The sequence below is a fragment of the Harpia harpyja genome, chromosome W (assembly GCF_026419915.1).
Source record: "Harpia harpyja isolate bHarHar1 chromosome W, bHarHar1 primary haplotype, whole genome shotgun sequence".
Lineage (NCBI taxonomy): Eukaryota > Metazoa > Chordata > Aves > Accipitriformes > Accipitridae > Harpia > Harpia harpyja.
The window spans coordinates 10,101,720-10,115,489 of record NC_068968.1 but is presented as its reverse complement, the minus strand read 5'-3'; the positions used below and the strand labels follow the sequence as shown (position 1 = coordinate 10,115,489).

The following is a 13,770-nucleotide window of genomic DNA, read 5'->3' as shown; positions in this document are numbered from 1 at the left end:
TTATAGAGCTTTGTCTTTCTGCTTTTGTGTCCTTTAGTAGTTGCAAATGTTTTGTACCCTGTAGTGGGTTGACCTTGGCTCACAGCCAAGCATCCACACAACCGCTTGCTTGCTCACACGCTTCACCGCAGTGGGATTGGGGGAGGAGAAAATAAGAAGAACGAGAGAGCAAAAAGACTTGTGGGTTGAAATAAAGACAGGGAGATCACTTACCAATTACTGCCACAGGCAAAACAGACTCAACTTTGGGGAATTTAACTTAATTTGTTGCTAATTACTATAAATATTTGAGTACTGATTTGGGTATTGGGAAACAAGCACACTTAAGGAAAAGACCTTTCCTTCCCCATTCTCAGGCTCAACTTCACTCCTTCACTCCGGACTCCTCCCTCCTTGTTATTGCTACTGGCTACACTCAGTCCCTTCAGTGGAAGGGATTGCAGGGGTGTGTGTGTGCAGTCAGGATATAGTGGTTTCTCTCTGTCACTCCTTCCTTCTCACTCTTCCTCTACTCTGGAGTGGGTCCTCCATGGGCTGCAGTCCCTTCAGGAATATCTGCTCTGCCATGGAGTACATCATACTCCTCTGACCTTGGTGTTCCCTCTGTTGTTTCTCACTCTGGTAGGTTGACCCTGGCTGGAGGCCAGGTACCCACCAAAGCCGCTCTAGCACTCCCCCTCCTCAGCTGGACAGGGGAGAGAAAATATAACAAAAGGCTTATGGATCGAGATAAGGACAGGGAGAGATCACTCACCAATTACCATCATGGGCAAAACAGACATGACTTAGGGAAAATTAAGTCCCTGAGCAGTGATCTGCACCCCCCGGCCAACTCCCCCCAGTTTATATACTAGGCATTGACGTCACATGGTATGGAATATTCCTTTGGCCACTTTGGGTCAGCTGTCCTGGCTGTGTCCCCTCCCAACTTCTTGTGCCCCTCCAGCCTTCTTGCTGGCTGGGCATGAGAAACTGAAAAATCCTTGACTTTTAGTCTAAACACTACTGAGCAACAACTGAAAACATCAGTGTGTTATCAACATTCTTCTCATACTGAATCCAATACATAACACTATACCAGCTACTAGAAAGGAAACTAACTCTATCCCAGCCGAAACCAGGACATACTGAAAGGCTCGTGGGTCGAGGTAAGGACAGGGAGAGATCACTCGCCAATTACCGTCATGGGCAAAACAGAATCGACTCAGGGAAATTAACTTAATTTATTGCCAATCAACCAGAGTAGGGTAATCAGAAATAAAACCAAATTTCAAAAACACCTTCCCCCCACCCCTCCCTTCTTCCCGGGCATAACATCACTCCCGAATTCTCTATCTCCTCCCCCACCAAGCAGTGCAGAGGGAACAGGGAATGGGGGTTGCGGTCAGTTCATCACACATTGTCTCTGCCGCTCCTTCCTCCTCAGGGGCAGGACTCCTCACACTCTTTCCCTGCTCCGGCGTGGGGTCCCTCCCATGGCAGTCAGTCCTTCATGAACTTCTCCAACGTGAGTCCTTCCCATGGGCTGCAGTTCTTCATGATCTGCTCCAGAGTGGGTCCCTTCCATGGCATGCTGTCCTTCAGGAACAGACTCCTCCAGCATGGGTCCCCTGCGGGGTCACAAGTTGTCACGTCCCAAAGTTGGAGCAACTCAGGTTCGTGGATTTCCTTTGTCAGAATTAAGGTGAAACACCACCAGGGGAGTTCAAACAACAATCAACATTTATTCAACCAAGCTAACCTTGCCCAAGTACAAGTGAACTTATCAATATGAACCTTGCATCATGTCATTAAGCCGCTGTTTGAAAAGAGAAGGGAGGTGTAGAAAAAGAAGCAGAAAAAGGAACATGAAACTGTGTCAGTGAACTGTACAACACGTGCTAACCATACGTAAGCCTTACTTATTTGGGGATCAATTCAAAGAAGAAAATATGGAGAGCCCTCCCATTGAGTCACAAGGTTCAGAGTGGACCCCCTTGCTTTCTGGACTCCTTCTCAAAGAGGAGCCCAGGGGCAGCTGGATCCACTCCTAGTCCCAGACTTGGTCAACGGTTTATGTTTAAAAGGATGAGGTGTAGGGACTGTGGAAAAGAGAGAAGAAAAAGAGGGGGAGAGAGAGAGAGAAAGAAAGAGAGAAAGAAAGAGAGAAGAAAAGGGTTTCACCAGTCCTGGGTCCAGCGTTGGTCCAGCCAGCATAGAGATCCAGTTCCAGAGGGCGCGCACTGAGAACTCGTCCTCCCTTCTTTTATAGTGTGTTAGTCGGTGGTCTCGACATGTGCAGTTCACGTTCCCGGGGTTCTCTGGAATTGGTCGGTGAGCTTTGAGGGGGTTCATTGGGGAGTTGCCTCTCTTTTTCTGCTGGCATGACCACTTAAGATGGAAGCACAGTCCCATCCTCCGTGGGGCCCCCTCCTCCAGGCACATATGCTGTGCTCCTTCTCCTGGTCACTTAAGATAAGGAATTGCGGCTTTGGAGAAGCACGGTCCCACCCTCCGTGGGTCCCTCTCCTCCGGCCACATTGTCCTGTTCACAAAACTCCAGCGTTTTTACAGAGGCCATTTTCCCCACCAAAGTTCTTTAATGAATGTTTGAGACATTGACTATAATTTATCAGACTGTCACACGAGTCCTGCCAGCAAACCTGCGCCAGTGTGGGCTCCTCTCTCCACGGGGCCACAGGTCCTGCCAGGAACCTGCTCCAGCGTGGGCTTCCCATGGGGTCACAGCCTCCTTTGGGGGCACCCACCTGCTCTGGTGTGGGGTCCTCCACGGGCTGCAGGTGGATATCTGCTCCACTGTGGACTTCCATGGGCTGCAGGGGTACAGTCTGCCTCACCGTGGTCTTCCCCACGGGCTGCAGGGGAATCTCTGCTCCGGTGCCTGGAGCACCTCCTCCCCCTTCTTCTTCACTGACCTTGGTATCTGCAGGGTTGTTTCTCTCACATATTCTCATTCCTCTCTCTCCCGGCTGCTGTTGCACAGCAGCTTTTTCCCCTTCTTAAATGTGTTATCACAGAGTTGCTACCACCGTCGCAAATTGGCTCAGCCTTGGCCAGCAGCGGGTCCATCTTGGAGCCAGCTGGCATTGGATTTATCAGACATAAGGGAAGCTTCTGGCATCTTCTCACCAAAGCCACCCCTGTAAGCCCCTGCTACCACAACCTTGCCACGTAAACCCAATACACATTCTTTCCCTAAAAGCAGTTCCTGCTATCACTAGTGGAGACAGAGTATTGGTCTAAATGGATCATGGGTCTGAGATAGTAGGACATTATTTATTTTCTTCATTAAAAAATGTTTATTTACTCTGAGACAGATAAAAGATTAGCATTTGTGGTACTCGTGTTTGAGTAGTTTTCATTTCATTCTTCATAGTTATATTATTTTTATACTTATGGAGATGATGGTTTTCATATACTTTCAGATAAAGTATTCTCACATTTCTGCTCAAAGGAAAGGCAGCATTTTTTCTATCATCTTGAATAGGAACACTAAGACATTTGGGCTTACTAGTGACCTGAGAATTGTCAAATTTTAGCTTCTTCAGAGAAATAGCTTAAACATATTATTGTGGAACAAAGTGCAAACATCATGAATCTATTAGATTTATGTCAACCACAAGTACTGATGTTTGTATACTTTAAAATCACCATATGCATTTTCCTTTTTTCTTTCTTCTCAGGAAAGGAGACTGAGAAAGCCAAAGATCGGTGTGATAAAGCCACTATGAAACTTCATATGTTGCATAATCAATATGTATTGGCACTGAAAGGAGCACAGCTACATCAGCACCAATATTATGACACTACACTTCCTCTGTTACTTGATTCATTACAGAAGATGGAAGAAGAAATGATTAAAGCCCTGTAAGCTGTATTTTCTTATATATTTCTAATTTCCACAATTTTTGTGTAATCTCCTAATTAATTCATAGTATTATTAGAAAATAATAAACTGTCGTGGTTTAACCCCAGCCAGCAACTAAGCACCACACAGCCACTCGCTCATTCCCCCCCCACACCCAGTGGGATGGGGGAGAAAATCAGGAAAAGAAGTAAAACTCGTGGGTTGATGTTGACGCGGAAGTCACGGACACTGCGCACAATCAATATGATCAAGCAGATGCCACCTTATTGCCAAGATAGCTCGGTTTATATGTTCATTCTAGTTACTGTTCACGCATAAGCAAATTAGAGATTGGTTAGCATGAGCTGTCCACGCGCCTAGTTACACCTAGTGATTGGTTATAACAACACTGTACACGCGCATAAACATAAGGCATAATTGGTTGTATTAACTAAAACATGCGAAACTTGTCTCAGTCTAATTGGTCAAGATAAGCTGTGGAATTGAGGTTCTTGCCAAGTTCCCTTTATCGTGGAATGCGCACCTGTGTTCTTCTAATTGGCATCTTTCTTGTTTTGTCTTCTTGTTTATTCTGTTCAAGGCCTTCTAAAGGCATCTGGAATGCTCTTACTACCGTTAGCTAAATATGTGTCCACTAGCAAAGCATCCTTGAAGTCTGCTGCCTACAAAACATCCTTGGCTCACAAATTGATCAATTCTATCGAGTCTGGATTGTTCACTGTGTGCCCATTACTTTCCAAGTATCCCACAAATCCCTCTTTTTGTTTTTGAACAATCCAGACTTTAGCCATTGCATTCTGTACCATCCTTCCTAAACAACTGAGTATACAAGGGATAATTAATAACAAGACTACCAATACTAACAAAGCAATTCCCAACATTTTTAACAGATCTCTTATCCATCCCATAATTCCCCAATGGGTAAACAGCCTGTCTAACCATCCCAAACCATCACTAACCTGCAGTTTTTGAACTTGGTCCTTCATCATTTGTATAGCTTTATGGATCGATTCAGAGTGATCAGATAAATTCATACAACACATTCCATCTAAATCTTCACAACCATGACCATGTGCTAGCAATAGAAAATCAATAGCAGCTCTATTCTGCAACATTGCATGCCGTCTTGCACCGCAAACTCAGCCCAGCAATCGATAGGTGCCAGCTTTACATGGGCGTCCCCATGGAGGCAACGATGGCCTTGCCGTACACCAGCCCGATGCTCTTCAGAAAATCCCGGTATTTATACATTTGCAGAGGATCGGATTTAAGCACACGTGGCCAGCGGGTGCCAAAATCCGCCTCGGTTGCAATATGGGGAGCCTATGATGCATACGCTCGCTGGCCAGGCGCTCTGCACGAGTCATAGCCATCCTGTCTACTGGTTCATGGGTTTTGTGATGCGGTTGCAATGCACAGAGAATCTTGACCTGTTATGTTGGTCAAGGTGACCTACAAGATCTATGAACACAATTAATTAAACACAGTAAAAGCAACATTATACCTAATAAAATATACAAGAATAAAAGAAACCCCAATTTTTAACAAAGATACAAACCAACTCCTAAGTCCCCATCCTGCAGCTAAATGCTCTAAGCCAAAATGACAGCTTTCTTAATTGCGTTAAAGCTCTTGCAGCTCCTTCTTGCCTCTGCAGTTCTGTTATCTTGTTTATTAATTGCTCCACTGTCCAAGTTCCTCATGTCCGTTGTTTTTCTGGTGGTTCAAAGTCCGTTCATACTGCAGCTGTCACGTACTCTGGCCCACTCATGGTAACTGCGGCCTACTTATGCTAACTCCAAATAATCAGGCTCAAAGAAATGTCCCCCATTTTCCATGAAATCTCCCACAGGTTGAGATAAGAATGGTTTAATAGAACAGAAAAGAAGCAGCTAATAATGATAATGATAACACTAATAAAATGACAGCAGTAACGATAAAAGGATTGGAATATACAAGTGATGCACAGTGCAATTGCTCACTACCCACCGATCAATGCCCAGTTAATCCCTGAGTGGCGATCTCCCCGCCCCTGCTCCCCCCAGTTTATATACTAGATGGGATGTCACATGGTATGGAATACCCCATTGGCCACTTTGGGTCAGCTGCCCTGGCTGTGTCCTGTCCCAACTTCTTGTGCCCCTCCAGCCTTCTTGTTGGCTGGGCATGAGAAGCTGAAAAATCCTTGACTTGAGACTAAACACTACTTAGCAACAACTGAAAACATCAGTGTTATCAACATTCTTCTCATACTGAACTCAAAACATAGCACTGTACCAGCTACTAGGAAGACAATTAACTCTATCCCAGCTGAAACCAGGACATAAACCTTCATGAATTATTTGTATATCAAGGAGTAATGAAAAAGCTGTTTTCATCTTTCCATTGACAATAACTGTGCATAGAGAAGTCTATTGAAATAAATGCAGATAGTAGTTTTAAGGGGTTACTTAAGCATTTTAGTGAGACTGTCTTCTCATAAACTTTTAAAACCTTAGAGATTAACTGCAGTGTTTATAGTTAATCTTATGCTTTATCCTTTCCTTCAGCTGGAATACTATGGCAAGTTAACATGCTTTAACGTGGTCAGCCCTGAATTGGTCAGGCAGTTGGACTCTAGATGATTGTTGTAGGTCCCTTCCAACTGAAATATTCTATTCTATTCTATTCTATTCTATTCTATTCTATTCTATTCTATTCTATTCTATGTTATGTTAGTTGCCTCTCCAGTAGCCTTATTTTTATGAAATTTGCTGGGAACCAATTTGGTTTATGTCCTGGTTTCAGCTGGGATAGAGTTAACTGTCTTCCTAGTAGCTGGTATGGTGCTATGTTTTGAGTTCAGTATGCGAAGAATGTTGATAATGCTGATGTTTTCAGTTGTTGCTAAGTAGTGTTTAGTCTCAAGTCAAGGATTTTTCAGCTTCTCAAGCCCAGCCAGCAAGAAAGCTGGAGGGGCACAAGAAGTTGGGAGGGGACACAGCCAGGGCACCTGACCCAAACTGGCCAAAGGGGTATTCCATACCATGTGATGTCCCATCTAGTATAGGAACTGGGAAGTGGGGGCGGGGAATCGCCGCTCGGGGGACTAGCTGGGTGTCGGTTGGCGGGTGGTGAGCAATTGCACTGCGCATCATTTGTACATTCCAATCCTTTTATTATTGCTGTTGTCATTTTATTAGTGTTATCATTATCATTATTAGTTTCTTCTTTTCTGTTCTATTAAACCGTTCTTATCTCAACCCATGGGTTTTGCTTCTTTTCCCAATTTTCTCCCCCATCCCACTGGGTGGGGGGGAATGAGTGAGCGGCTGTGTGGTGTTTAGTTGCTGGCTGGGGTTAAACCACGACAGTTTAAAATGGCCAACAGTCTTGAAAGGAGTCTAGGAGGTTCCTGGAGTGTGTGGAAGATAACTTTCTGACATAGCTGGTAGGTGAGCCTACCAGGGGAGGAGCCTTGCTGGACCTACTGTTTACAAACAGGGAAGGACTGGTGGGATATGTGGTGGTCGGAGGCCGTCTCGGGCTTAGGGACCATGAAATGATAGAATTCTCGATTCTTGGTGAGGTAAGGAAGGGGGTCAGCAAAACCACCACTATGGACTTCCAGAGGGCAAACTTTGGCCTGTTCAGGACACTGGTTGAGAGAGTCCCTTGGGAGACAATCCTGAAGGGCAAAGGGGTCCAGGAAGGCTGGACATTCTTCAGGAAGGAAATCTTAATGGCTCAGGACCAGGCTATTCCCATGCACCGCAAGACGAACCGCCGGGGAAGACAACCAGCCTGGCTGAACAGGGAGCTTTTGCTGGGACTCAGGAAAAAAAGAAGAGTTTACCATCTTTGGAAGAAAGGGCAGGCAACTCAGGAAGAGTACAGGGATCTTGTTAGGTCATGCAGAGAGGAAATTAGAAAGGCAAAAGCTCAGCTAGGACTCAATCTGGCCACTGTCGTAAGAGAAAACAAAAAATGGTTTTACAAATATGTTAACAACAAAAAGAGAGCCAAGGAGAATATCCATCCTTTGTTGGATACAGAGGGGAATATTGCCACCAAAGATGAGGAAAAGGCTGAGGTACTTAATGCCTTCTTTGCCTCAGTCTTTAATAGTGAGACCAGTTATCCTCAGGGTACTCTGCCCCCTGAGCTGGAAGGCAGGGACGGAGAGCAGAATATACCCCCATAATCCAGGAGGAAGCAGTTAATGACCTGCTACACCACCTGGACACTCACAAGTCTATGGGACCAGATGGGATCCATCCGAGAGTACTGAGGGAGCTGGTGGAGGAGCTTGCCAAGCCACTCTCCATCATTTGTCAGCAGTCCTGGTCAACAGGGGAGGTCCCAGATGACTGGAGGCTTGCCAATGTGACACCCATCTACAAGAAGGGTCAGAAGGAGGATCCGGGGAACTACAGGCCTGTCAGCCTGACCTCGGTACCGGGGAAGATTATGGAGCGGTTCATCTTGAGTGCGCTCACATGGCATGTGCAGGACAAGCAGGGGATCAGGCCCAGCCAGCATGGGTTCATGAAAGGCAAGTCCTGCTTGACCAACCTGATCTCCTTCTATGACCAGGTGATCCACCTAGTGGATGAGGGGAAGGCTGTGGATGTTGTCTGCCTGGACTTTAGTAAGGCCTTTGACACTGTCTCTCATGGCATACTCCTTGAGAAGCTGGCAGCTCATGGCTTAGACAAGTGTACTCTTCACTGGGTAAAAAAACTGCCTGGATGGCCGAGCCCAGAGAGGGTTGTGATGAATGGAGTTAAATCCAGTTGGTGGCGGGTCACAAGTGGTGTTTCCCAGGGCTCAGTTTTGGGTCCAGTTCTCTTTAATAACTTTATCAATGATCTGGACGAGGGGATCGAGTGCGCCCTCAGTAAGTTTGCGGATGACATCAAGTTGGGAGGCAGGGTTGATCTGCTCGAGGGTAGGAAGGCTCTGCAGAGGGATCTGGACAGACTGGATCAATGGGCCGAGGTCAATTGTATGAGGTTCAACAAGGCCAAGTGCCGGGTCCTGCACTTCAGTCACAACAATCCCATACAATGCTACAGGCTTGGGGAAGAGTGGCTGGAAAGCTGCCTGGCAGAAAAAGACCTGGGGGTGCTGGTTGACAGCCAGCTGAATATGAGCCAGCAGTGTGCCCAGGTGGCCAAGAAGGCCAATGGCATGCTGGCCTGTATCAGAAATAGCGTGGCCAGCAGGAGCAGGGAAGTGATTGTTCCCCTGTACTCGGCACTGGTGAGGCTGCACCTTGAGTACTGTGTTCAGTTTTGGGCCCCTCGCTACAGGAAAGACATTGAGGTGCTGGAGCATGTCCAGAGAAGGGCAACCAAGTTGGTGAGGGGCCTGGAGCAGAAGTCTTATGAGGAGTGGCTGAGTGAACTGGGGCTGTTTAGTCTGGAGAAAAGGAGGCTGAGGGGAGACCTTGTTGCTCTCTACAACTACCTGAAAGGAGGTTGTAGCGAGGTGGGTGCTTGTCTCTTCTGTCAGGTGGCAGGTGATAGGACGCGAGGGAACGGCCTCAAGTTGCACCAGGGGAGGTTTAGATTGGATATTAGGAAAAATTTCTTCACCAAAAGGGTTGTCAGGCATTGGAACAGGCTGCCCAGGGAAGTGGTGGAGTCACCATCCCTGGAGGTATTCAAAAAGCACGTAGACGTGGCACTTCAGGACATGGTTTAGTGGGCATGGTTGATGGTTGGACTCGATGATCTTAAAGGCCTTTTCCAACCTAAATGATTCTATGATTCTATGAAAGTCATTTGGGAGGAGCGCCAGACAGATGCATGGTTACTCATGTGTGTGCAAATAGCAGGATCATATAAACGAAATTTCATTGTAAGGAATCCAGCCTTAAAAATACAATTACCTTTTTCTGAAAGATCATTCTCCACATCACTGATGAAGATGTGCAAACTGATATCTTGGAGAATTGTCAATGAGGACTCTAAACTATCTTTTCTGATTTGTAACCACCATGCTGCCTCTTTGACTTTCCTGAAGAATATGAGTTGGTTTGGGAGACTGTTCTGTAGGTCTTTCTCTAAGATTTTCCGAGGACTGCAATTAAATGTATTGCTTGTAAATCACTTACTAAAAGAAAAAGTAGTTACCTCTTTTTGTAAGTATTGTTCATTTAGATGGGAGGCACTCTTCTATATATCATTTTCTTACCTTTTCTGAAGTCTACATTCATCTTGACTTCAGCACATAGGAAATGAAGGAGAGTTGGGGGTTTCATGCTTTATATGCTTAGGTGATACGGACAATATTAACTGCCTCATGAAGTATCATTGCTCCCTTTGATTCTGGTGCAGGTGTGTAAATGAAATAGACCTCTATAGTAGTCTCTGCACAGTCCTTTTAATCTTAATTTTGTATGTAAAATAACAGCAAGAGACTTCAGTTAAATTTGTGTGCTATAATTAATGTGATTTTTCATAATCGTGAATTATGATAATTCACTGAAGAGTTTTATCATTGAACAAGAACCTATTGAACCCAATTTGCTTTGTCATCTTTGAAAGAAAAACCTGTAAAAATATTCTTGTCACTAAATAAACATTTTCAGTGAGATCTGAATTTATTGGAAAATTACTGCTATCTAATATCTTTGGGCTTAGTTTTACTAAAGGAGATGGTGATTACAAGTGTAGGGGTTGGTGTGGCTATCTGTGAAATATACTTCGTTAATAATCTTGGTTTTGCAAATCAATTAGTTTGGTAAACTTGAAGCATATATTAACATCACTATTTTTTTTTTTAGTAATTAACATAGATTCCATTTCTCTTAGATCTGGCATTGCTGTAGTTGACATTAATGAATTCTCTTGTCTGTTTTCTCCTTAGAAAAAGTACTGAAGAAATACAAGCAAATAATGTTTTTTATAAAATAAACATAACTTGAGATCTTATCCAGGAAAAATCTGCTGATACTTTTTTTTCTGCACGTTCCTCTGGGTTGGTGAAAATTCATCAGTATTTAAAAAAACACCTCACCATGCTTCAGAACCTGGAAAGCCAAGAAGTTTGTCAAAAATAAAAATGAAATAGGAAATTATTATGAAGGGCTATTTATGGAAAGCTAAAACTTAGAGTAGGAAGATATTCTGGGGAAATATCACTGGATGCTATTAAATGTAGTGGTAAAATATCACTTATTCTTTTCTTTGGCCATTCCCTAATCACTTGCTTTTGCCCACTGTTGGGGGCAGGTCATTAGGCTAGATGGCTTGTACTTTCTCATGTCAACTTTTTGTTTGATTTTATTTCTTCTTGTAAATATATGCAAACTTGTGATTTATGCTTATTTTTGCCCTAATGATCAAATAATAAAATGAAGATATGAAAGAGAACAGTTAAAGCAATGGAGAAAGCCAGGTCTTAAAGGAAATGCACACTGACTATTTTTTGATTCATTTTATCATATGTCAGAATATACTTATTTTGTCAGTCAAGAGAACATGAAAAGCTTCAGTATAAATGATAGCTAGCATAAGTTTTCTGGTCATAAAGAAGGGTGTCATCAATGAGCTGTATACATTCCTTTTCCCTGTAATCTCTACAGCTTTAGTTTCACTACACTATATGTAGATGCACTGTAATTAGTATAAGGAGCATGGTCTTGGAGACTTCTCTACTCATAGCAAATCTGTAAAGAAGAGGTCACAATTGATCTGTTATTTCTTTGAGTAATATATGGTCTTTTTTTTTTTTCTCCCTTTTTAGCCAGTTGAAACGAGTTTGTACTAACAGAAAATTGAAAGTTTGAAGCATCGTCAATGCCATCTATGCCTTCAGTGCCATGTTATACACTATAGTGGGTTTTTTTTCTCTCTAGAAAAGGAATCTTGGATGAATATAGCCAGATCACCAGTCTTGTAACAGAAGAGATTGCGAATGTCCATAAAGAGATCCAGACCTCTGTTGAATGGATAGATCCTAACTCTGAGTATAATGACTTCATAGATACTCATAGGTATAAGTTTTCATCTTGGTGTACATGTTCATGTTTCTTCTCGAGGAAAAATTCTATTAAACTACAACACTGCTAAAGTGATCAGAGTTGTATTTGTTTCTGTTTGGTTCCTTTTAAATTGTTATTTGTAAACCATTGTCCTAATTTGAAAAGCTGTTCCACCTACACGTGCAGAAAGTTGTCTGAATGTCAGGTTTTTAATCTGACTGTTTCTTCAATCATCCATCTCTGGCTGTCTCTAGAAAAACAGAATTCCAATTACTATTATTGCATGTGAAGAGCCATAACTTTGGTACTGGCAGCAGACTATACATAGAATCATAGAATCATTTAGGTTGGAAAAGACCTTTAAGATCATCGAGTCCAACCATAAACCTAACACTGCCAAGTCCACCACTAAACCATGTCCCCAAGCGCCACATCTACACATCTTTTAAATGCCTCCAGGGATGGTGATTCAACCACCTCCCTGGGCAGCCTGTTCTAATGCTTGAGAACCCTTTCAGTGAAGAAATTTTTCCCAATATCCAATCTAAACCTCCCCTGGCGCAACTTGAGGCCGTTTCCTCTTATCCTATCACTTGTTACTTGGGAGAAGAGAACAACACCCACCTCACTACAACCTCCTTTCAGATAGCTGTAGAGAGCAACAAGGTCTCCCCTCAGCCTCCTTTTCTCTAGACTAAACAGCCCCAATTCCCTCAGCTGCTCCTCATAAGACTTGTTCTCTAGACCTTTCACTAGCTTCGTTGCTCTTCTTTGGACACATGACAACCCAGATTCGGTGTGAGCTAATTTAGTGTGTATTTGGATGCATTTTGCAAGAAAGTTTTTAATTGAAAAAAATAAACTTTATTTGCTGGTTATTGAACTGATATTTCATATTGGTACATAAGTGGATAGTCCTAGGACTTCTTGCATTATCCTTTGTTATTAATGTGCAAATTGATAATTGTCATGCAGATTTATAGCTGGATCAGCTAAGAGTGGATCCATGCAAATAGTTACCCCCTGAAAAACCTTGATTATGTTGTGATCTTAATTCAGAGAATTATATTCTATTTTGTTCTCTGGTATGTTTTTAAGACTGTCCCCTTTATTTAGAGGAAAAAGAATATATATCCTATTGTTGTTTTTACTTTTATTTCATATGTAATTTTAACTATATTCTAGTTATTAATAATTCAAAACAAAACAATTTTCTTTATGATCTACTTAAAGATACATGTTAATTTTGCAAATATCACTTTTATTTGCTAAATTAGGTCATCAGAAGTTGCTGAACAAGCAATAGAGTTTGATATGTCTTTACTCGAAGAAAATGAAAACCTTCAAGCTAATGAGATCATGTGGAATAATCTAACAGCAGAAAGTTTACAAGTCATGTAAGTTTTCTTTAAAAAAATATATTCCTTTAGAAATTGTCATACACGATGTCTAAGCTCAATCAGCTCATTGCGTAGCTGTATCCTGACTTTTAAGGTCCAGTTTCTGAAATAATGTTTTTAAGCTATAGACTCTTGTGTATTGCACTTTTTATTGTTCCTTTGCACAAAATACTCCCCCCAACCCAAAAAAACAGCACTTGCCTGAACTTTCAATCTAGTCTCTCCTCCTCCCCAGTTAATTTTTACGGTGCCCCAAATCCATCATGAATTCTCTTTGGGAACTTAATAATTTTCTCAAAGGTGCTTCCACATTCAGTATTCTAGGAAAAATACTGAAATCTGTCTTTGAAGCCATTGAGTATAGTGATGTAGTCAGTGATTTCCTGATTGCCAACTAGGTGTTCTGCTTTTGTTTTCCAAAGAAAATTCTTATTCACTGTTATAACCTTTAATATGTATTAATTTGCTAACATAGATGTAGCTGTTGTATTACATTTCATGGAACTTTTAGCTGTTCAGGGTGATAAACT

The 13,770-nt window shown here is 42.8% G+C and overlaps 1 protein-coding gene and 1 long non-coding RNA gene across 2 annotated transcripts in view; both read left to right on the top strand.

Annotated features, from left to right (window-relative positions):
* LOC128136117 (tyrosine-protein kinase Fer-like) overlaps nt 1–13,770 on the top strand; it is a 194,526-nt gene that overhangs the window by 53,277 nt on the left and 127,479 nt on the right. Inside the window, exons 5-7 of the mRNA XM_052775260.1 lie at nt 3,684–3,867; nt 11,715–11,852; nt 13,118–13,237. Of these exons, the coding sequence (XP_052631220.1) occupies nt 3,684–3,867; nt 11,715–11,852; nt 13,118–13,237 (442 nt within the window). The remainder of the gene's footprint in view (nt 1–3,683; nt 3,868–11,714; nt 11,853–13,117; nt 13,238–13,770) is intronic.
* LOC128136125 (uncharacterized) lies at nt 1,826–2,122 on the top strand. The gene is made up of 2 exons (XR_008233263.1): nt 1,826–1,857; nt 1,927–2,122. It is a non-coding gene; the product is annotated as an uncharacterized LOC128136125 (long non-coding RNA).